The sequence below is a fragment of the Phascolarctos cinereus genome, unplaced genomic scaffold (assembly GCF_003287225.1).
Source record: "Phascolarctos cinereus isolate Bilbo 61053 unplaced genomic scaffold, phaCin_HiC Scaffold_3;HRSCAF=262, whole genome shotgun sequence".
In the NCBI taxonomy this organism is placed as follows: Eukaryota; Metazoa; Chordata; class Mammalia; order Diprotodontia; family Phascolarctidae; genus Phascolarctos; species Phascolarctos cinereus.
In genome coordinates, this window is record NW_027555736.1 from 186,101,813 (window position 1) to 186,126,006 (window position 24,194).

Sequence of the window (24,194 nt, forward strand, 5' to 3'; positions counted from 1 at the left end):
TCAGATTCTGCATCTATAAAATGGATGATACTTGTACTTACCTCACCCAGAAAGTGATTTGTCAATAGTAAAGCTCTCCATAAATTTAAGTTGTTGTTGTTATTGTTGTTATTTTAGAGATGAAGACGCTGAGACCCAGAGAGGTTACAACCTCACTATCTTCATCTGTAAAATTGGATTCTCAAGGTCCCTTCCAGTACTCATATTCCATGACTTACTATATTTCATACAATAATAACAGCTTGAATTTATAGTCTTATACAATTGGTTTACATTTATTATCTCCATTGATCCTCATAACAATTCTGTGAGATAGGTGAGTGATCCTCATTTTATAGGTTAGGAAAAGGAGGCTCACAGAGCCTTGCCCAGTGTCACCCACGAAGTATCAGTGGCATGAACCCTGGTCTTTTTGAGGCCTGGTGTAGCTTCCTCTATCTACTACGTCAAGCATCTCCTAACATTTGCAAGGGTCTTTTAAAAGAGCTTTCATATTTTATCTTATTTTGTCTCACAACAGCTCTGTGAAGTAGATGCTGTATTTTTTTATTACAATTTATTTGTTAGATTAGGAAACTCCTTCAAGTGACTTGCCTCGGGTGACACAATTAGTTAATGGGAGATCTGGGACAAGAATATGGTGTACCCTGGGTTCCTGGGGCAAATACTGTATCTATATTGTATCTATATTGATTTAAAGATCAATCAGTGGGACCGCTTATCTGCCCTCTACAAGCCTGCCAGGGTCTCAAGCATGGGCCTATGCTCCCAGGCCACGGTGACGCTCTTGGTACCTGGGGAGGTAAGGTTTCCGCCCCCTGACCTTGTTCTATGCCAAAGGGAGGAGAAACCTAGCTGGAAAAGAGACCTTGGCTTAGGTAGCTCAGCACCTTCTCCAGGGCAGAGTCCCTTGCTTTCCTGCCCACGCCCACAGGGTGGGAGCTCTTTAAGGGAGTCGGGCGGCAGAGAACCTTGGGCAGAAAAGGGAGGGCAGCGAGGCTGCCTCGGAGCCTGGAAAAGCACTGGAGACAGTGAGGAATGGGAAACGATCTGCCCGAGGAATAGCCAAGGAATGCAAGAGATAAGGCGGGTGAAGGAATAGGTGGCCCGAGGAAGGTCTGGGCTCCTCCTCCTCCTCCGGCCCGGCCCGCCCCGCTCTCCTCGGGTACAGAAATAAAGGCACGTGGCCTTGAGCTGAGGGTTTGTGCAGGAATAAAAGCCCCCAGACCCCCCCCGCCCCCACCTCCCGGAATCGCTTCCAGCCCCGAAGCCTTGGAATGCAGTGCTAGGGACTGGGCAAGCTTCCAGGTACTCTCAGCCAAACGCCCGGAGGCGGAGACTGAGTGGCTGTGAAGTGGGCCTCTTCCCCACGGACGCCACGGAGGGCTGGGCCCCAGGTTTGGCGTCTCCTCCTGGGCCCCTCCCCCGAAGTCCCCCGCGGGGTTTCCCAGAGTCGGGGCGGAGCTGGGGCCCTAATTTCTGCCAGCCCCCCCCTCCACCCCGCGAAGAGCCCCGCCCTGCCCAGCCCGAGGGTTTCTCTGAAAATGAAAGGAGCGGGCCGGGGGTGGGGATCGTTCGGGGTGGCTCCGCCCCCACGCAGCCCCGCCCCCCGGGGCGACCGGAGCTGTGGGCGCCGAGAATCCCCAGTCCCCGCGGCGCCGCGGGCTGTGGGCTCGCCTTCTGCTGCTCCGCCCGGGACATGACACTCCCCGGTGGCCCGACGGGCATGGCGCAGCCGGGGGACCCCGGGCATGGCAGCCCAGCGCTGGCTCGGGCCCCGCGGCGGAGCGTCGGGGAGCTGCGCCTGCTCTTCGAGGCTCGGTGTGCCGCGGCCGCGGCGGCTGCAGCAGCCGGGGGCCCTCGGGCTCCCCGGGGTAAGCGGCGCGGAGGACGGGTCCCTAACGGGCTGTCGCATCCAGCCCCGGCCCCGGTCCCGGCCCCGGCCCCGGCTCCGGCCCCGGCCCCGGCCCCGGTGATGATCCCGCAGCTGACCGTGACGGCAGAGGAGCCGGATGGGGCTCCGTCGAGCCCCGGGCCGCCTGAGCCAGAGGGAGGCTGGCTCAAGACCGCGGGCTCCACGCACCTGCAGCAGCCCCGCCGCCTCTCCACCTCGTCGGTCTCCTCCACCGGTTCCTCGTCACTGCCCGAGGACTCCGAGGACGATCTGCTGAGCGACAGCGAGAGCCGGAGCCGCGGCAACGTACAGCTGGAGCAGAGCGAAGAAGTGGTCCAGGTACGGGGAGGTGGGGGAGAAGCGGCGACAGGAACCGGGGCGGGGCAGGGTCGACCTTGGGGGCGGGGTAGGGCAAGAAGAGGCGACAGCACTGGGGGCTGTTCCCGCGGGACTCATCACCTCCTTGGTAGGTGACTGGCAGAGAAAGGTCCTGGGAGTATCGGAGGGGAGACGAGGAAGCCAAGCCCTAGGGGGACCCTAAACCTGGGGTCTGGTCTACATTAGAAGGAGCCTTCAGCGCCCCTACTCTTTGGTCCCTATCCCGCTCCAGGTGCAGTCTGCTGCCCATACGCCCTAGAACTCGTGTTGGTAGAAGTAGGGGAAAATTAGAGATGGGCTCCCCAACTCAGGAGTGGGAGGGCCAGGCTAGGTGGACTAGTCCCTCTAGGTTTTGAGGGAGGACCCCAGAGCCCCTGGAAATGGGTGAAGTGACATTATGTCTCAGAAACTTCTTCAAGGGATGGGCCATCCTGGCAGCGCCTTAACTCCGGGACGGAGTATCTGGAGAATGAGTAGGTGGTCAGCAGCTTTTGCCCCAAGACTGATTCCCCGTAATATGCCTGTAGGCTCTGGGGAAAAAGAGCTTGAATTTGGAGCTACATCCTCAGTGCCTAAGCCAGGGCCTTACACCACAGTAGGCGTTTAATAAATGTTTATTACATTGAATTGAATGGGAGAAGCGTGACATAACACTCCAGTTCTGGCTCTCAGAGGAAGGGGTCTCAGGTACTGGCGAGGCTTACTTGTCCTATTCTGGCGAAGGGTTCAGGAGCTCTTGGAATGGAGGGTGCTACCTCCCCCACCCCAGGACGGCGTATTTCCCATCCTCCGCAGTTGCTACGGTTTCTTTCTCCCGAGTGGGTGTGGAGTGGCTCTCCTGGCTTCTGCTCTCAGAGCCGCCGCCGCCTGCTCTGGGCTCCCGGCAGGCATCTTGTTCCCTGACGTGGGAACAGGAGACCATTTGAGTTGGGGGAGGGCTTAGAATCTGCCCAGAGGAAAGGTGACCACCACCCCCCTTTTCCTCTCAGTCCAGGCCTTGGGACTCGACTTGCGAGAGTCGATGAAAGGGGAAGGGGTGAGGTGGGATGGTCATTCTGTAAGGAGGTAAATTGAGGCTTAGCAACTCTCCCTTGCTTCTCTTTGGCTGGAGGCTACAGGAAACGGAAAAACTCAGGAATCAAAGATTTCCCTTTCCATGGTACTGCTTGAGACACATTTAACCCTTCTCCATACCCAGGTCTTTTGTCCCTTTCTCTTTCTGATCAAAGCACCATAAAATACTTGAAATACGCGCCCATGTTTCCTGACTGAGGCCAGAATGAGAGAGCTGTTCCATCTTCGAACTTACATAAAAGCCCCATGGAGTAGAGTGTGGGGTTGGGGTGGGGAGAGAAAAGAGGAGGAGGGAAGCCAGGGGCACTCACTTAAACAAGGGAGGAGGGAGAAGTTAAGATCCTTCAGTTCAAAAGTAGCACCTTTGAACTTTTTTCTCAGTACCTGGTCTTTCTGGCTTTTCTGGACCAGGTGTCTCCTGGCCTACCCAGAGAATGGAGGGCCACCTTCTCTGGCCTCTTGGAAGCAGGAGTACACGAGCTGGGCCAAGGAATAGGACAGGGGTAGGAATAGTGGGGTGCAGTGGCGGATGACTGCTGAACCTATCCATGGAGAGGTTCCTGACTTTGCGACAAACTTGGTGTACGTAATCTCTCCGTGACTCAATTCCCCACCATCTAGAGCTAAAAATACCTGTCTCCTGGGAATTTTGAGGGGGTTAATGACAAGAGAAGGAATAAAAGTCTTCTTAGAGGGACGCGCGCGCGCATGCGCGCGCGTGCACACACACACACACACACACACACACACACACACACACACACACACACACGTGTTCCCTTTGCCAAGATGTGCCTGAGCACAAGACAGGTTGCTCTAGGGACTGAGGTAGGGCTAAAAACCTGGGAAGGCTTCAAGCTGCCTAGTCGGAATAGGAAACTAGGAGACCGAAGAAGGAATGTGTGTGGGTGGACGACCCCGGAATTGGGGCGATGGGACTCCTTAGGGCTCCTTCCCTCCTAGGCCTTAGTCTCGACTCATCTCCTCTTTCTATTCCCATCCCCCCTACTCGAAAAGCTGTAGCAGCAGTTCGGGGGCGGCCGCTGTGCCACTCAAATCCGACATCTGAGAGGCAGGCGGGGGCGCAGCTCGAGGTGTGAGGAGGGTCTCGCGGGGGCAGCTACTCGCTGCTCCCCCTCCCTCGTCTCCTGCCTCCTACCTGGACTCGATACGGTACTGGGGAGGCCTGGGTCAAGAGGGAGCAAGAGTCCTGGACTCTTTGTGGTGAAGGGGTTGCCTTTGGCTCGGGCCCTGGTTAAGTACGGACTAGGTGAAGCACAGAAAGGCCTATTATGGTCCCGGGACTTGGGAACTGTCCCCAATCTCTTACCATCCCCCAGCCTTGCAGTGGGCCTCCCCGAAGGCAAACAGCGGCGGCGGGAGATAAGCGAGCTGGGGACTGTTGACCGAAGCTGCCTGGGGGACGGGGGAGGGACACAAGCGGACTTTGCCTTCCTGCCCAGGAGTTTCGAGGCCTTTCTCCTGCCCCTGGCCTGACTCGAGACTGTGAGAATCCCTTCTGTCTTTTCTTACACCATGCCTTACCCTGGGACCCATCGACACTGAGCTCGGCTCAACATCACCCTGGCCACAGGCAGGAAGCGGCACCCGGGGAGGATGCACCTGCCAGGGGGAAGGGGCCGGATGCGCTTGGAGGCGGGGCCCACAGGTTCGGCCCGGCTTCCCCAACACCAGAAGGGCACGGGTTCCCCTGTTGACTCTAGCCCAATCTTGGTCAGGCTCCCAGAACAGCTGTACCTGCTCAGCCTGGTCCAGACTGAAGCTGGCTTTTGGCCAGTCCACTGGGCTGTGATTCAGGCAGGGGTTACCAACGACAGTCATCTCGGGTCCCCCGCCCCTTCCTTGTCCCAACTTGGGTTGTGCCAGGAAACTACTTTCAGGAGGGCGGGGAGCAGAGGCAAAGGCGAAGGCTTGCACAGGAGCAGGGGTGTAGATTTGCTTCTTTGCATATATGTGCCAGTCAAGGTGTATACCCCTACCTATACCTAAGGCCCCCGATCCTGGAAGATCCAGGAACCTGGGCATCTCTGACCTTTCAATACAATCTGGTCTGAGCGTAAAAGTTAGGATCAAGGGTGCAAAGCCAGCTTCTAACTTAGAAGAGGGGATAGTCTTTCCGAGAGTGGAATTGGGACTTGATAACTTTGGGGTCTTTTCCCAAACTTTGTTACTGTCTGGAGGCTGTGTTGAGGAACTAGGGACTGGGACTTGGATGGAGTCAGAGTAATAGATCAAGGAACAAGAGCGGGAAGGGAGATTGAAGATCACCTCCTCTAATCAACTCCTTTTATAGATGGGGAATTTAGAGGAAGTGACTTGCCCAAGGTCACATCATCGATAAATGGCAGAGCAAAGACTTGAACCCAAGTCCTCTACTCTCAGTCTTATGAACATTCCATCTCACCATGCAGTCTTGAACCTCTCTTTCCATCCCTACTTGCTTATGGGATAGCAATCAGCCTCATGAGGATACTTCAAACTCTTAGAAGTGCCTGTGTGCTTCTGTTCTGTCTTGGGTTGGGGGAGCACAGAGCTTGTGAAGAGGCAGGGAGCTTTCCAGGCTCAAAAATATCTCCTATATTCTCCCCCCCCTTTTGGGGGGGAGGTAGTTGGGCTTAAGTGACTTGCCCAGGGTCACGTAGCTAGTCTGAGGCTGAATTTAAACTCAGGTCCTCCTTACTTCAGGGCTGTACTCTATCCACTGCACCACATAGCTGCCTATGCCCCTGTTGCCCCTCCCCCCCACCTTTTTTAGGAAGGAAGCGCCCTCCCATAAATGCAGAGTGTCTTGGGGCATTAAAAGGTTAAGTGACTTGCCCAAGGTCACATCACCTTTTTGCGTCTTGGCTGGACTATAAAATTGCAGTCTTCCAGTCTCTACTGACTTTCTTAGCCTATAGACTGCCCTCAGTCTCCACACTTTTCCCACTTCCCAACAATTAAGAGATAAATCTGGATAGTCTAAAAGCTGCTTTTTTCAAATGCAAATACCCTCAAGGGAAGGTTAGGTCTGTGAAATGTGAATTACTTGATCTGATTAGGCAAATTACTTTCTCCTTACCTGTGGGAATGGAGGTTTTGATTTGATGGTGCAGTGGAAGCGCAGGTAATTTTAGAGTGGGGGGGTGGGGTGGGGAAGGGAGAGGGGGAAGGGCTGGCCCTGGTGGGGTCCTGGCTGGCCAATAAAGTTACTGGGGGAGAACCTGAACACTTAGAGGCTGCAAAGGGGAAGATATCCTGAGAGGTGGGACAGGCCTGAGACAAACTTCATCCATTTTGCTGAGGGTGGGGAGGAAATCGGGACTTGCAGTTACCTCCTTCTATGTCTGAAAATTCTCTCCAGGCAAAAGTGCAATATCTGACCCACATAATTGAGGGAACATTTAGAAGGGGTTCATTTTTATCTGATGGCAATGGAGTTAACCTAACTAGGCTTTTTCTTGCGGTATTTCTTTTGATCCCCACCCTAAGCATGTAAAATAAGTAAGGCAGGTGTGTTGTTAACCCCATTTTGCAGGTGAAGAAATCAAAGTAGTCTCTGAGAGATTGTTACTTGTGCCCAAGGTCACAGACTAGTAAATTAAAAAAATGAGGAGTAGAAGCTAAGTCTTAGGATCATAGATTCAGAGATAAGAAAGACTTCAAGAAGTAATGTAACCCAACCCCCTCATTTTACAGATGAGGAACCTCAGAGGCCTAGAGAGGATAGGAGACTTGCCCAGGGTCTCACATGGAGCAAGTGAGCTGAGTAAGAACTGGAACTCAGCTCCTCCAAACTTAAAGCTGCTCACCACGATTCCCACTGACTTCTATATGTTCTTAATATTATGCCACGCTATGTAATACTGCAAATTGAAGTGCCATCTCTGTATTTCCCAGGCTCGGAAGGCATCGCTAATCATGACAGGGAGGTTGAGGAGAGCTCCTCAAAAGGCCAAGGACTTCTATTTTCACCACACTTTAGTGGCCAGATCCCTCCCCCAAGAGTTACACAGGCAGTCAGTAAGCATTCAGTGAGTGCTTTCTACGAGCCAGGCACAGGGATAAGCACTGGAGATAGAAAGAATGACAAAAGACAGTCCTAGCCTTTGAGGAGCCCACAATCTAATGGTGAAGACATCATATAGACAAGCTATACATAAAGTAAATAGGAAATAATCGATAGAGAATTAAGCATCAGAATTGAATAATTGAGAAAAGCTTCCTATAGAACCTGGGATTTTTAGCTGGGCCTTGAAGGAAGTCAAGAAATTCTGGAGGCAGAGAAGAAGAGGGAGGCAGCTATCCAGGTGTGAGGCTCTGCCAGTGAAATTGCCCAGGGTCTTGTGTAAGGGCAGCTGGGAGGCCAGTGTCACTGGACCAAAAAGTACATGGGGTGGGGTGGTAGGGATTTGTATAAGGTGTAACAAGTGAGGAAAGGTAAGGGAGTGGGTTAGGTTATGAAAAGCTTTGAATGCCAAGGGATTTTTTTTTCAATATTTGATCCTGGGAATGATAGGGAGCTTATTGGAGTAAATTAAGCAGAGAATGGGGATTGTGACCTGGAAGTTCTTGTGCTTTAGGAAAGTCTCTGGTGGCCAAATGGAGAGAGGTTGGACTGGAATGGGGAGAGCTTTGTAGCACACATACCAACCAGCAGGCTCTTTCAGTAGCCCAGACTTGAGAAAATGAGGGCCTGAGCCAGGGTGGTGGCAGTATAAGAGGAGAGAAGGGGCTGTGTTGAGAGGATTACAAAGGTGTACTCCTCCAAGCCTTAGTTTATAGACTGTGTAGAGTGGCTAGGTTGCTAACTCTCTGAGCTAGCCTCCAGGGACTGGGTAATAGAGACCTCCCTGCCCAAAAGCGTTTTGAAACTGCTCCTTTCACCCCACACCAGCCCCTGGAGTAGCCATTCAATACTCTCCTCATTAGAAACACATTCCTATATGTTTTGCATGATTTCATATGTATACTTGCTATCATATTGCTTCTTAATGGGCAGGGGAGAAAGGGAGAGAATTTGGACTGCAAAAATTTTTAAATGAATGTTAAAAACAATACATTTACTTTTTATTTTAAAAGGAAATACTTTTCTTTAGATAAGGCAGTGATCCCTAGCCAGTAGATTGATTGTTCAACTCCCTTTGATCTCAGAGCATTATTTGATAGATCTCTGTGTGGTCTGATTGCTGATGCCATGGGATCAGCTTATTTGCTAAGATTACCACAGGAAGGGGACAGAAACTCCTCCCCTAAACACCTCACCCAGGTTCTACTTCCCACCTCCCAAAACTGACAATAATCATAGGATTTAACGCTGCATGGGACCTTAATTCCATCTCTAGTGCAACTCCATTATTTCACAGATAAGGAAACCAAGGCTCAGAAGGCTTTCTTTTAAGTGACTTACCCATGATCACACAGGTAGCAAATGGCAGAATGTGGAAAAGAACCCAGGTCCTCTGACTCCAGATAATAAATGACATTTTAAGGTTTATAAAGTACTTGAAAAAAAAAAGCATTTGGCATGATCATCTCATCTGATCTTTTCAACAGTCATGTAAGATCATTTCTTGTTCAGATAGTTCAGTGGTGTCCAACTCTCCTTGACCTCCTTTGCAGTCAACTAAGTAAAGGTTAAGTGACTTGCCCAGGGTCACACAGGTATCACGTGTCTGAGGCCGAATTTGAACTCAGGTCTTCCTGATTCTAGGCCCAAAGCCGTATCCACTGAGCCATCTAGATGCCTATAATACAGTTACTAAAGGTATATATGGTCATTGTTTCAAGGTTTATAAAGTGCTTGACATAATCATGTCAAGATTGGTTAAGTTGGGAGGAGGGGTCTGACCGCTAAGATAGTCATGTAAGATAGTGGTATTATTATTCTCATTTCACAGATGAGGAAACCAAGTTCACACAGGTAATGCCCGGAGTACAGTTCAAATTATGATCTCTCCGGGCTGCTGATCTAGCACTCCTTCCCTGTACCCCCAGGGCTGCTGATAAAGCATAGGACTCATACCTCATTTTCTTGCCCCTAGGTTCTCTGCTCTGAGGAAATGAAAGGGATGTCTCCCTCTCAAAAAGCCTGAGGATCCCTGGGTTAAGAAACTGCCCCATCCTCAGAGATTCTTTTTTAAAGGGCATAGATCGGTGGAACATGGAAACACACCATTAACCTTCAGGCCCTCTGCTTTTCGAGTTAGACCCGGCCCACTTACTATTGCTTGTAAATGACATGTCATTTTTCTTTTCCCTGTTTTTGTACTATCTATACCCCGGGCCAGGAACGCACTCCTTCCTCCCTTCTGCTCCTCAGAATCCTAGCTTCCTTCAAAAGTTAGCTCAAACGCCACCTGCATGAAGATTTTCCTAATCCTCCCAATTACTAGTGTCCACTCAATTACTACACACACACAGACACACACACACACACACACACACACACACACACACACACGCACATGCAGAGACGTCATTACATTGCAACTGTGTGACTCTGGGCCATTCAAACTCCATGATTGTCATGTGTGTATGTATATGCAAATTTTATGCTCTATATAAATGCTATTAGCCATTATCAGTACTCAGGCAACTTTCTAAGACTAAAATGAAGAGATGATATAGGAAATTCTTCCTACACCATGAAATCACAGGTCTGTCACATGTATGTGTGTTTGCATATCTATCTATATACGTGTAGTATTTACTTGTGTCTTTACTTCTTGTCCTTCCCCCCCCCCTCAAGCTCCTGGAAGGGACTATTTTTTGTCTTTCTATTCTTAGCGCCTAGCACTGTGCCTGCCGTTGTAATGTTTGTTTATTGATTAATTAGCTGATTGGATTAAATGGTTAACACCGTGCTGGGAATGTCTTTATAAATGTCCTAAGCGAACGAGACACTATATTTTTATGGAGAGAGATGTAGAGGTGTGGTGGGTGGGGTGGGGGTGGAGAAGGACGCTGATAACTAGGGTAGTAAGATCTGGGGCGGGGTGAATGGAGGGGGCAGGGGTGTTGGGGGGAGGACAAGTGAGACTGGTCAGACACTTGGGCACCGAGAGTCTGTCCCCAAACGTCCACTCTCCTTAATTTTCTGCCCCCTCTCTGATCATAATCTCATCCAGGTCTCAACCTGGGTATAGGAGGCTGGGTAGTTCGGTCTCTGTTGCTGCCCTACGGTCCCTAGCCACGTGGCAGAACCCCAATGTCCACAACTGCTGTCAGATAAGAAAGAGGCAAGGCCTTTAGCCGGGTGCTAAAGTGGGACCCAGTGCCCATGGTATAGTGCCAGGGTACTGCCTCCTTTCTAATCACCCATTGTCCCCCCCCCATGCTAAAGCTTGTAGGGCGGGTGAGACCTGTTCCTGTGTCCCGCCCCTAGCTTCAGAGCTCTCTGACTTGTGGACTGAAGGGGCCGGGAAGTTGACCCCAAGGGAAGGGACCGTGGGGCATTTCATTTAAGTGTATGAGGCTGAGAACTCCACCCTGGACAGTAAAGCTTATGAGACCCTACTTCTGTCCCCTTGTTTTTCTTCCTCAGAGAAACCCCTGGCAGAAGATCCGAACCATGGTGAACCTCCCGGTTATCAGCCCTTTCAAAAAGCGCTACGCCTGGGTGCAGCTGGCGGGTCACACGGGTAAGGAGCCTAAATGGGCCAGACGTGGGCGCTGAGTATAGAAGACCACTGGTCTCCGTCAGGGAAAGGAGAACTTCTGCCATCGAACTGGGTGCTGGAGGAGGGATGGGGAAAGTAACAATCGTCAGGGGCGGGGGGCCCTGACTGGAGCGGGGGACTGATCGATGATCCTCTCACTCTTCAGGAAGTTTCAAGGCTGCAGGAACAAACGGGATGATCCTGAAGCGCTCTTCGGAGCCCGAGCGCAGCTGCTTAGCGCGTCTGATGGGCGACGCGCTTCGAGACTGCGTGCCCACATTCCATGGCGTGGTGGAGCGAGACGGCGAAAGCTACCTGCAGCTTCAGGACCTGTTGGCCGGCTTCGACGGGCCCTGCGTGCTTGACTGCAAGATGGGTGTCAGGTGAGCGCCTTGCGGAGTGTCTGCGTGCCCCTTAGGGAGGGGAAGGGGCTGAGGGAGGCGGGCCATGTCTAGCGCCCGGGCTTAGTCTCAGACCTAGACCTGCCCACCTCCCCTCACTCCATGGTCTCCCACCCGTCGCCTTTACGACAGGACTTACCTGGAAGAAGAACTGACTAAGGCGCGAGAGCGGCCCAAGCTTCGCAAGGATATGTACAAGAAGATGGTGGCTGTGGACCCCTCTGCCCCGACCGATGAAGAACACGCGCAGCGCGCTGTTACCAAGCCACGCTACATGCAGTGGCGGGAGGGGATAAGCTCCAGCACCACGCTGGGCTTTCGCATCGAGGGCATCAAGGTGAGTGCCTTGGGCCCTCGTCTCCGGGCATCCCCTAATAGAGGGGCCAGTGCTTCTAAATAGCCATCAGAGGTACCTTTTGTCCCCTCAGCCCCCAGACTCTCCCCAGCCTGAACCCATTCACCTCTTCCTTTCCCGCTTCCTTTAGAAAGCCGATGGGTCCTGCAGCACCGACTTCAAGACGACCCGAAGCCGGGAGCAGGTAGTTCGGGTATTCGCCGAGTTTGTAGAAGAGGATGCCGAAGTGTTGGTAAGAGCCGGGGGTGGGAGTGGAAGTAGGAATGAGGATATTTAGAATCTGGAATCCCAGGTCATAACTTGGAGTGGACCCTCTGCTGTCTCCTTTCTAACCTCTTTTTAACCCTGTCTCTTTCTTTCCTGTCCAGAGGAAATATTTGAACCGACTACAACAGATCAGAGACACCCTAAGCGTGTCAGAGTTCTTCCGGAGACACGAGGTGAGGAGCATCCCGGGTAGGGTGGGCTGGGACGGGGTTGGGTGCATAGACTTTGTGGAGCACGGTCTGGTACCCTAGTGGCCGCTGAGCAAACTCCGTTTCAGGTAATCGGTAGCTCCCTTCTCTTCGTGCACGACCACAGCCGTCGCACAGGTGTGTGGCTCATTGACTTCGGCAAGACCACTCAGCTGCCTGATGGGCAGACCCTGGACCACAGGCGGCCCTGGGAAGAAGGCAACCGAGAGGATGGCTACCTACTGGGGCTGGACAATCTCATCAGCATCCTGGCGAGCTTGGCTGAGAGATGAGGCTGATCCCGTCCCCACCCCAGAGTTCCTCGGGCCACCATCGATAGGCCTTCCGGCTGCTGCTGCCCGGGTCTTGCATGCACAGGACTTAAGGAATACAGGCTTGCAATCCCGAGGATTCCAAGACAGAGACTGCAGTTCTCCCGGCCTCCACTGGGGGGGGCCTGCAGATTGACTGACGGCTAGGAGTGTACATATGCCAGAGCTCCGGCCCTCCTAAAGAGGAATGACACTAATTGAGAGGAAGGAGCAACAGTTTCATTTTTCCTCCTTTCCCTTGCCCATCCCTGGGAGAGAGGGATTGCTGCCGAGCCCTTTGGGTATGGGGAGGGGGGAGGAAGGGAGCCAATTTGGGAGTTTTATTTCCTAACTGACCTGTATGGTCTGGCCTTTCAACACTAGGGAGGAGGGGCGGGGTGCCTCTCTCCTTCCCTTCCCTCTCCAATAAAACTCACTGATGCAGGGTACTGTGTCTCCTTGCCCCATTTCCCTCCTATAGAATCCAACAATTTAGAATTTGAAAGGAACCTTCGCCATCATTGAGACCTGACCGGACCAGTATGGTGTAACACAGAGACTAATGGTGGTGGAGACATCCGGTCCATTTAGGTCTCAGACACTTGTTAGCTGTGTGACCCTGAGCAAGTTCCTTAACATCTCTGGGCTTTAGTTTCCTCATCTGTAAACTGAGGGAGGGAGCTCTGAGGTTCCATGCAACATCATCTATAATCCTATCGCCCCTTTCTCTCCCAGTCATCAGTACTATCTGTCCAAGCCCAGAAGCAAGGGTGAAGCCTTGGAAGTAAGAAAAGGATGGTAAAGTCTAAAGTCAGCCTGAAACAGCCAGATGGGGACTCAAACAACCTGTAGCCATTCACTTGGGCAGCAGCCTGGGCATCAGAGCCTACCTGATAATTTGGCTCTACCCAACCCTTCCAACACAATAACCTAGCTTTTTATTCCGGTGCACTATAGATACAAGTTCAGAGGGCAGATTCAGCAAAGGTAAAGGAACCCCCAGTTTGGAGTCTCAGGCCTGACACAACTTCAGGAAACAGGAGTTGCAGCGGGGTCAGGCTGAGATGACTGTGCTGGCATATGATGGGCTAGGTGCCTCCATGTCAGCCTGAGAGACTCCCCCTTTGTCTCCCAGCTCCCACCCTGACAAGTAGCATAACCCATCATCACATGTCAGGGAGGTGGTGAGTCAGGGGCAGGAGGGAATTGGGATTTGGGTGACCCGGGTAGCTAGGAAAGGTGGGGGAGGGACTGGGGGAGGAAGTGCTGCTCTCTTCAATGCCCGAGTCTTCACCCTCAGCCCAGGACCCATATGTGGGATTCCATAGACTCTGCCTCTTGTCCAGCAGCTGGAGCCCACCAGGCTTAGGGCGCTTAGAGCCAGGGCAACTCACTCCCCAAGTCTCAAGATTGTCAACCCGTAGCTCCTGAGGCTGGAGAGTGTTCATGCCCCCAGCAGCTAGCTGGGGGTTTGAGAGACCGCTCCCCAGCACAGAGACTCCCTCTTCTTCTTGGGCTGGCCCTAGGTCCACTGGCAGAGGTGTGGTCAGCACATCCGGGTCCTGGAATGGGAGATGCCTAACTTCACTGTTATGGAGAAATTTGGTTCAGAGGAACGGGATAAGTGTTACTCAGGGATCTGAGGAGGTCTCTCAGACCTCTCTTTTTCCAATAGTTTCCATTACATGTGACCTAAGACCTCCTCAGGAGAAGCATCATGGTATAGTGGAAAGAGCATTCATTGGCCCCAGAATCAGGAAACCTGGGTTTGAATCCCACCTGTGTGATGAACAAGTGCCACGACCTTCCTGAGTCTTGGTTTCCTTATCTGTAGTATGAAGGGGTTGGACTGAGTGGTTTCTGAGGTCCCTTCAAACTCTAAGTCTATGATCCTAGGACCCCTGTGCCATCCCACCTGGGTACAATACTGGAGCCGTTCCAGGACACTAGAAAAGTTGGGCCGGTGGTCAGGTTGATGTTGCCAGCACTGGGTCATGATCCGGTACCTGGAGTGAATCTTGGTATTACTGCCCTGGTGCAGTGCTCCCGCCCAGCGGGCCCCCTCCCCACCTCTCTGGGCACCATCATCCACTGGATGATAGCACCCATTACTCACACAGGACCAGGGCAGCTCCGAGGTGGGTCCATCCTGCCTCCTCCAGTGACAAAGTCCAGCACCTCCTGGTTGGTGCGACCAGGGTAAGGCATGTAGCCCAGTGAAAAGATCTCCCATAACAGGACCCCAAAAGACCTGTGCCATAGCCAGGAATCAGCCTGACATCACCTGGGCACAATAGCTACACCTTCAGACTTTCCTCCTCAGGCTATTGGATCCCATTGCCTCCCCCAAACCCCTCACTCCAGGTCCTGTTCAGACCCTGGACGGACAGCAGCTAGGGCTGCATTGCAATGAGCCCACCTTTGAAGCAAAGGAAAAGCCCAGCCCAGAACGCCTCTTCCCATGGTTGGGCTGATAGGATACTGTTACCAGGAGTCAGTCTTGGAGGTGAATATGCCCTCCAGGAAAGCCTCAGGGGGCATCCACTTGACAGGTAGCATAGCACGGCCTCCCTTTCGATAATAACTTGCTCTATAAAAAGGAAGCACGAAATTGGTGCCAACACAGCCTCCGCAGGACACGTGATCCCCTCTGTTCCTGCTATTCCAACATTTATAAGTACATTCTCCTTCCCTCCTTTAGGTATTATCCAACTCCTCTCACCGGTAGATGTCCCGAGCCATCCCGAAGTCACCAATCTTAGCTACTCGGCCAGGCCCACTGCAGGTCAGGAGGCAGTTCCGGGCTGCAATATCCCTGTAGAGACATTGCTTCAATTCCCAGGAAAGGAGGTACCTGACAGATATCCCCAACCTCCCTACCCATTATTGGTCCCTGGACTCAAGGACTTCTTGTCCTTCCTTCCTAAGATATTTCCTTCCTCTTTATCTGTCTTCCCCAACCTGTGATATATAAAGTTAGACTTGAAGGTTCCATGGGGCCTGGGGCTAAGGTACTGTGTCCCCTTGAGCCAATATTCCCTCCCCGTAGTCTCCCCAACCTGTGGATGAAGTGATTTTCCTCCAGGTAGTGGCAGCCCTGGGCCACATCACGGGCAAGGTGAAGTAGATCTTGCATGGCCAAAGGGGAAGGCTGGCCCTGGGAACCAAGGGAGGATGGAGGGTCACTCCATCTAAGAACCCAAAGGCCAGAGAGATAGGGACTTGGGATGGAGCCCAAGATGAGTCAGATTATTTGGGCTGGAAGGAGAATTTGGCGTCTCTAGGTGGGAGCAAGGGAGTAGTAAGGAGGTGACTCAGAAGATTTCATGGATACAGGTATTTTAGGGAAGGGTGCTCACCAGGTGAGGCCGGCTGTGCCTCAGGAAGGTCTTCATGTCCCCACCAGCCATCAACTCCAACAGGATGAGTCGAGGTGTAGCCCGGAGGCTAAGCCCAACACACCGCACAATGTTCTGGTGGCTGAACTTACTGAGGGCACACACAAACCCACACACAAGTGTGCAAACCAACACAACATAGCCAGACACAAAAATACAGTCACAGAGAGAGATGTGCATACTATCGCACATGCACGTACCCACATGTGCCAGTGTGCAACTTTCTAAGTCTTAGAAAAGATGGAGTGAGGGATGCCCCCTCTGTTTATCCCCCAAGCCCTAAAGGATACCTGATGATGAGAGCTTCCATCAGGAAATCCATTTCATCCTGTTGGGAGCAGAGTTCAGGGAGGGTCTAAGGAGAAGATGAAAGAGGAAAGAGATTGGATGAGAGAGACGTCATCACTCCATGATCTTCTTGGGGAGGGAGGTCCCCCTAATCCCCCTTTCTAGACCCTAGTACCCATATATGGCACCTCCCTCCCTCCAACATTGTTATCATTAAATGCTATATTTGTGTGTGTAATGGGTAGAGTACTAGACAAACACTAACTGTGACCCTGGGTTAGCTTGGGCTTCAGTTTCCTAAAGCATAAAATAATGAGGTTGGCTTCGAATGCTTCTAATATTCCTTCCAACTTTAAGTCTAGATCTTAGGATCATCTTGAGCATACTGAGTCTAGATTGCACTTCTCACCTTGATAGCCACCTGAAGTGGTGTGGGACCACCAGCAATACCTAGCACCAACCCCTCATACACCTCACCAAAGGCACCATGTCCCAATGCTCTGTAGGAAGACAAGTCAAAATCAGGGATCTTGGCCAGGGGTCTAGGAAGAATCTCAAAGGACTGGCAATTGCATAGATTGAACAAAAACCTGTATTTCATTTATTCATACAGACATTTGTTGAGCACCTACTGCATATCCATCTGGATGGACCTGGAGTAGCTGAGCTCTTAGTGGCCCCCTGAAACCTTCCCACTCTTTAAAACCCAAGTCCTGAAAAATAATTCTGTCTGGTGAGGAACAAGAACAGTGGAGGGTTTGAAGGAAGGAAAAGGGGATGGAAAGGAGGGTGGGGTGGGGTGGGGTGAGGTAGTAAGGGCCTTAGGAGAAGAGCTTTGAGGAGTCTCACCTGAGCAGAGTGATATTGCCTCTGGGAACCTCAAGAAGCCCTGGTGGGAGGGGCAAGGGCAGGGGTGGACAAAGCCCAACCTGGCAGTAGTTGGGGTTGGGGGCAGTTCTGATTGCTGAGGTGCGAAGTTTGCTGAGAGAGAACTCGGTGCCTGGCAGCCTTGTCCCCCACAAGCCCCACCACTTCTGCTGGTGTGCTGTAGACGGCAGGCATGGGATTGTACATGGCACATATACTACCAAACCCATCTCCCAGGCTCTTCCCTCCTCCACCAAGAACTCCACCTCCTACTGAAGGCCCTGCCCACCTGGGCTTGGCTCCTCGAGGCTCTTTTGCCTTCTCATGGCTCAGCCTCTGATGGAATCTTATATGGCCAGTCCAGTAGGTGCTCCTTACCTACTATCAGACCTCCACAGATCAAGAGTAGGCTCAAGATTGAAGCCACCACCACCACCACCATGGTCAGAATCAAACGACTCAGAGGAGTGGGCAGTTCTGTGAAGAGAAGCCCAATTATGGCTAGACCCCCTGACTATGTCTATATGAGAAACACTCCAGAAAGGAAAAGAGTTCCTCTCCCAGGCAACTGAATTTAAATCCTTCCAACCTGGAAGGTTATTCAAGGTCAGGTACCCTTACAGCCATAACCAGCAATTTCTTCATAACCAGCACTTGGGGGCAATTGGCCCAAAGTGTTTCCTGGAATGGGGTGCGGGGAGGGGGAGAACATGGCAGAGATCCTTGGACACTGTAAGTCCACTTCAAATCAAGAAAGGGCCAGGTTGGAGAAGAGCTTACCTGGTATGTCTGAGGGGTGGGGCAAAGCTGCCATCTGGTAGCTTCCTATTTTAACCAATTATTCTTGGCAGGTTCTAAGCATGCTTGTTCCTATGTTGCTGAAGGACTAAAAATGTTATCAGCACCTTTCTTCAAAATTTTGGTAGCTTGGGGCAAAGTCCCAGTCACTCTGCCATAATTAAGGTTCTGGACCCATCTAATCATTAATAGATCGTGCCTCACCCCAGCTGGAAGGAGGAGATGAGGAAATGCAGCTTTCCTTTCCTGTCCACCTTTCCTGTATTTTAGCCCTACCCTACCTTAGGCTTTGTGGGCTCTTGTCTGAAAGTGCTAGAAGAAGGATTGGGGTGAGATGATATACCTTGAGGAGAGGTAGGGAGAGGCAGTGTGGTACCTGTACAGGTAACGTTATCTCCAAACAACACGGTGCCTTCTGGGCACATGCAAACAGCCTCTCTGATCTCAGCCTTCCAATGACATTCTTTCAAAGGACAGTGGCTACAGTTAGGGTGCAGCTTGATATGGACCTCACCATGGTTCTCCGTGACTGTTGAGCACCAGAACAAGAAATGACAGGGTCAAGGGGAATCCGGGGAAGCCTCGCCACAAAGTAGAGAAGAAGAAGAGAGACAGAGACAGAGACAGAGACAGAGACAGAGACAGAGAGAGCCTAGTGTATCAGGTTTCTGTCAAAGTTTCGGGCAGAATAAGGGATTATCAGAACAGCCCTGAGAACGGGAAGCCTTGAAGGCCCCTGTCTCAGTTAACAAACAGCCTACACACCTATCAATGAAGCACTGCTCAGATCATATGCTCCATTTGGACCTCAGACCCAATATATGTGATGGGAGTACAGTGTGGCATAAGGGATAGAGCACAGGACCTGAAGTCAGTCAAAACTGTCTTAGGTGCATGAATGACCCAAGACAAGTCACTTAACTTTTCTCAGTAAAATGGGAATAATATGGGGTGAAAATTGGGAACTCAAAAACTTGTGGAAGTGAATGTTGAAAACTAAAAATAAATAAATTTATATTAAAAAAAATAAATAAAATGAGGATAATAATAGGACCTGTCTCAAAGGTAGGGTTATTGTGATGATCAAATGAGACAATGTATGTAAAGCTTTTTAAATGCAGGATAAATGCAGCTAAGGGCATCTAGGTGATGCAGTGGATAGGGCACTAGGCCTGGAGTCAAGAAGACCTAAGTTCAAATCCAGCCTCAGACACTTACTAGCTGTGTGACCTTGGGCAAGTTACTTAACCCTGTTTGCCTCAGTTTCCTCATCTGTAAAAATGAGCTGGAGAAGGAAATGGCAAGCCACTTCAGTATCTTTGCAAAGAAAACCCCAAAAGGGTTACAAAGAGTCAGACAGGACTGAACAACAACAATAAATACAACTGTTGTTATTACATTGAGCATGCAAAGGACTTCAGAGAAGGTTAAGGGAAATATATACCTGTCAAAGGGTGCAGGTAGAGCTCACTGTTGGGGTGTACAAAGGAAACACCATCTTCTCCATCTGTCCAAAGATCATCTGTCTCTGAAGTATCACCCCCTGGGGAGGGAGGGAGGGGTGGAGAGACATACGTTTGACATATGGCCCAAGACAGACACAGGATTTAAGCCAGTAAGGACCGTAGATGTCATGGAGTCCAACCTCTCCATTTTACAAGTGAGGATACTCAGAATCAGGGAGTTTAAGTGATATTTCCAGTGTCACACAGCTGGAATTCCAATCCAGGTCATTTGACTGCAAATCCATTGTTATTGAAATGACACAGTGGGACTTAGTCACAGAACTCAGGGGTCCCAAAGGCTAGGGCCCTTTCCATCTAGCACACATTTTTTGCAAGTCTGAGGAAAGGGAGCAGGGATATTGAGCAATGGCGAACTGAGAGAAGAATATGTAGTGAGTGCCATAACAATCCCATTGTCTGGTTATGAAGGGAGAAAGCAAATCACACTGGCCTCAACTCCAACATTTTCAGAGATTCTCGTTTATGAAACAAAGAATTTCTTGGCACCCCTGAAATCACACTACGCATGTTCATAAGTCTTTCCCTCGGATGCTTTTCTCATACTTCTCATACTTACTGGGCTTACAATATAAAAAGATGTGGTGTGATTTCAGGGGTGCCAAGAAAAAGCCCTGTCATATTCAAATGAACATCTATGGTAGGGATGAAGATAAACCGAAGGACGGTACATTAGGATTCTTTTGACTGCTGGAGGGGATGTCTATTTGCCTGGTAGATCCCAGAGCAGGGGCTTCAAAGGGAAAGTGGGGGAAATGGAAGAGTTTACAAGCTAATGCCAATATTTTTGCTGTTCATTTTACTGTTTGGTTGCTGTCTCCTCTCACCCTGCACCCCCAAATCACTGGGCAGCACTCCATCCTTGATCCCACAAATCATGGCCATGCCCGTGGTGCCCAAGGATAGGGCGAGCTACCGATTTTCCCCACTCCCAGAACTCAGGGAAACCTCTTTCTGCGCCAGCCCTGTTGGGGAGTCACCTACCCCGGTAGCCTCCGCCGCCGCCTCCTGCGGTGCAAGGTCCGCCCCCGCCCCCAAAGCCACCAGTTGGAGCCCAGCGGAGCGCAGCCCAGGCTCCGGGACAGCCTTGGCCGCCCTCCGCTCCCTCCAGCAGCGAGCGACCGCCCTGTGCCGAGGGAGCCCCCGATTTCCATCCGCCTCCTCCACCTGCAGAACGGACAAGAGCCTGAGCTGGAGCAGGCAGCCCCAAGGAAGTCGTGGGGACCCATGGCACGCTCCAGCCAGTCATTTAGGCAGCAGGCACCCTCTCACCTGCGGCCCCGCCCCTCCCGCCACTTCCAGGCGCAGAAGTCCGGTTCTCCAGCTTCTCCTCCGTGGCCCTCAGCGGGCCTCTCTGTAGCCTTCTCAGGTAGGCTCGGCCCCCACCGCCCGCAGCCACCAGCAGAGGCTCCAGTTCTCCGGACTGCAGCTGCTGAAAAGGTCATGGGCGCTGTCAGAGGGTCAGTCTCCCAAGGACCCTCCTTCACGTGGAGCGGGGAGGATGGAGAGCCCTTAGGTTCTGGGATGGAGACAAGAGCCAGAAGGATCCAGGCAGCCCTTGGGGGCGACGGGGAAGTAGATGGGACCTACCCGGAAGACGTAGGAGGCGCCCCCACCGCCCCCGCCCCCTCCAGCCCAGCGCCTGGGACCCAGGGACCCTGGGGCTCCAGCCGCCTTCTCTTCTTCCTCCGCCGCTGAAGACGTCCCGAGGCAAACATCTTGGCTCTCCGGGCTCCCCTGCCAGCACAGAGTGGAACAGGACAAGGAGGGAACAGACAGTGGGTTCCGACAGCTCTCCATCCTAGCCCCGCTTTCTAAACTTAACTCCAAGCGGCTTCCGTTCCCCTGCCCGTCCCCTTCCCATCCCCCCCATTGCTCACTCCGGGACAGGCATCCCCTCCCTGCTGCCCCACCAGGATGTAGAGCAGCTCCCCTTGGCGCAAGGTGAAGATGGACGAGACGAAGACCCCGTGGGCCCGGGAGTTGTGGTTCTTGGCGCCTTTGCCTCCAGCGGCCCCGTAGGCAGAGATCCTGTGGGCAGCCGGCCTTGGCTTCTTAGCCATCTCTATCCAGGGTTCAGATCCCTCCCCAGGAGAAAGTTAGGGTTCGGGTTAAGTGCCTATGCTGGTGACCTCAAAGTGATGAGTTTGCTCAGTAGACGTTATCTGTATCTCCATAAAGGTTTGGTGGTGGGTTTTTGTTTTTGTTTTTTCTTGGAGTCGGGAGCAGGGTGTGTGAGGCAGGGAGGAGAAGGGGGCAAGGTAAGGCCAGGGTTCGCTGGGATGGGTTTTCTAGCCAAAGATCCTAGGCTTGACGGGTCTGTAACCCCTGAAAGCTCTCAACCGGGAGGAATCCGTCCTCCGCTTATTTCTCTTTTCACCACTTATGTTTCCTAACCGCAGTTGGGGCAGTCCCTTGACCAGCACAGTATCTGGGCTGGCGTGAATCACTTTAAGCCTCCGCCCTGTACTCTTTCAGCTCTGGCACTTACAGATAACGATCGCGGGCCGGCACCTTCCAGAGCTGCACTCCTCGGAGTGAGCCCTCTGATCCCACGGTCACCGCCACGTTGCCACCCGCGTACGTCCCGTCGCACTGCGCCTGCGTGGGGCCGCGCCTCCCGCTAGCTCCGCAGGTGGAGAATAGCCACTGCCCGTCTAGTCCCGGGGACAGGGGAGACGGGGAGGGGGAGAGGGAGGAGAAAAGGGAGGGTCACTGAGGTTCGGACCTTTAGGCTTCGCGTCCCTCACTCACATCCTGTCCAGCCGCTCATAGCTGATGTCTAAAAAAGCTTGCAAGAGCGAGCTCAACGTGGCTTCCTTTTGGAGGCCCCAGGAGTTAGAGCAGTGAGACAGAGGTGGGGTGGTGGGGCTAGAAGTGTCTGGGCGTGGGATCAGGATTTTGAGACTAGGAGAACGGGAGTAGGAGGGAAGCTGTGGGGTTTGGGAGGGAGGGAGCTAGGGAGCTAGCTTGCAGCTAGGGAGACCCGAGGTCTCACCGGAAAGGCCATGGGAAGCTGCTGGCTCTTGAGTGCCACTCTGGGAGGCGACACCAGTCCTCTCGAGTCTGGGGACAGGAGGCGTCAGAGGCGGGAGTGGCAGGGTAGGGACCGGAGACTCGGAGCTCGAGGAGCAGAGAATGACACCTGCAGAAGAAATCCAGAGATGACAGGGGGAGGGGTGTGGTGTGGATTAGAAAAGTGTGGCAAATGGGTTTGGCTGGAGTTTCAGCCCTGGCACTAACGGCTGTGTGACCCTGGGCAAGAAAATGGGCCTCAGCTTCCTGGTCTGTAAAATTAGGTCTAGATCAGAGATGCTTAGCCTTTTTTGTCATAAACCCTCTGGCAGTCTCGTGAGGCCTATGGATGCTTTCTCAGAATAAAATAAAATACAGAGGATTACAAAGAAAACCAATGATAATGAAATAAAGATGTATTTTTCCCCCATACAAGTTAGCTGGACCTCATAAAATCTATCCACAGGTTTGTAGAACCCCTGTCTAGATGGCCTCATGTTCTTTCTCTCTCTAAAATCCCATAATCCCTGTGATTCTACGGCGTTAGTGGTTAAGCTTTAGGCTTAACCCCTCAAAACCTGCTTCCTAATTTTGGGTTAAAGAGTGCTCTGCCTTCAAAGCAAGGTGAGGAGTAGGGAGAGATAGAGATGCTTCACTAGGCAGGGAAGTAAGAATTAGGGGTTAGAAAGTTTTAGGCAGAACTCTCTTGACTCATTGCATTGGCAAAACCATGCAGACCCTTACCACAGGCGCACAAAGAGATACCTATCTGTATGGCCCCTTCTCACGTCACACACACCCCCTCTCCCTCTCCCGAGTGCTTGCCCTTTCTGTTGTTTCTGGTGGACAGAATCCAGAGCTCCGAGACGAGCTGCCTCTCCATCGGCTCAATGATCCACTGGGCTGGGCCCCCTTCCCTACCAATCCTCAGCTCCCCACATCATTCTCCCTTAGTTCCCCCCAAACCCAATCTCCCCCAGCTTTCCCAGGGTCTCAAATCTATTCCTAGTGAAAGGACCGGAACCAGACGTGCCCCTGATCTCCTGGGACTTGGATACAGGTGCACTACTCAGGGAGGGGCCCCCTGGAGGGCAGAGACATCACAGGAAAAGTGGAAGGGTCATCTGGGCCACGCTACCCACCCCCCACCGCCCCGCCACTGTAAGACGCCTATTGGGAACCTGGGAAGTGCAGGCTGTTCCCGGGTCCCTCCCAACGCCCCTGCCTACCCCCTTCCACCCTGACAGGCTGCAGGAGAGCTTCTGGGCTTGGGGGCCTGAAGACTCAGCTTGTCCTCAGTCCAGTCCCGACCTCCTGAAGGATGGGCGAGGTCGGGTGGGCCTCTCAGGTGCTGGATACAAGCGGTCAGTGGCAATGGCGCTTACCCCCAGAGCTGAGCCACAGCAGCAAGTGAAGCAGGCCTTCCATCACCCCGCCCGCCCAGGCCAGCCAGGTGCGGGCAAGGACTCCGCAGCAGCTGTGCTGGACTGTCAGACAGCCTGAGGCTTATAGGAGTGTCCAGCCGCCCCAAGGCCCCTCAGGGTCCTAGAGCCCGCCCTAGCCACACCCCGTCTCAGACCCGTGGCCAGAGCAGCTCAGGAACCAGGGAAGTGGAGGGTGCCTCTGCACCAGGGTCCTGCGTATGCCTCTAGTCAAGTCCTTACAGGAAATCTTTTGACCAAAAATCACGTTGGACTGGCCACTGGGTCTTTGGATTATTGGGTTAAGAATGGGGAGAGGCCAAACAGCAGCTCATAACGCCCTGGGTTTTTGTGC

At 52.4% G+C, this 24,194-nt stretch overlaps 2 protein-coding genes across 3 annotated transcripts; one reads left to right on the forward strand and one right to left on the reverse strand.

The window, feature by feature from the left end:
* Positions 1-1,509: 1,509 nt before the first annotated feature.
* ITPKA (inositol-trisphosphate 3-kinase A) lies at positions 1,510-16,994 on the forward strand. 2 transcript variants are annotated; one of them, XM_078151350.1, is made up of 7 exons: positions 1,510-2,233; positions 10,893-10,989; positions 11,174-11,390; positions 11,541-11,745; positions 11,894-11,995; positions 12,132-12,203; positions 15,231-16,994. In XM_078151350.1, the coding sequence occupies exons 1-7, from the start codon at positions 1,700-1,702 to the stop codon at positions 15,255-15,257; spliced, it is 1,254 nt and encodes a 417-aa protein (XP_078007476.1). In that variant the 5' UTR covers positions 1,510-1,699; the 3' UTR covers positions 15,258-16,994. The 2 variants fall into 2 exon arrangements, with proteins under 2 accessions (XP_078007476.1, XP_020865038.1); XM_021009379.2 differs by lacking the exon at positions 15,231-16,994 and adding an exon at positions 12,308-12,978 and having other exon boundaries at positions 1,520-2,233.
* On the reverse strand, positions 13,445-23,993 carry LTK (leukocyte receptor tyrosine kinase). Its single transcript, XM_021009271.2, is given in 21 exon segments — positions 13,445-13,706; positions 13,708-14,091; positions 14,445-14,535; positions 14,646-14,780; positions 15,018-15,119; positions 15,252-15,344; positions 15,589-15,686; positions 15,889-16,018; positions 16,218-16,282; positions 16,625-16,715; positions 17,065-17,260; positions 17,461-17,559; positions 18,257-18,409; positions 19,325-19,423; positions 20,388-20,570; positions 20,676-20,832; positions 20,994-21,140; positions 21,284-21,434; positions 21,895-22,060; positions 22,402-22,548; positions 23,804-23,993. Coding segments are annotated over 21 exon segments (2,853 nt in total). The 5' UTR covers positions 23,847-23,993; the 3' UTR covers positions 13,445-13,583.
* Between the last annotated feature and the right edge of the window lie 201 nt (positions 23,994-24,194).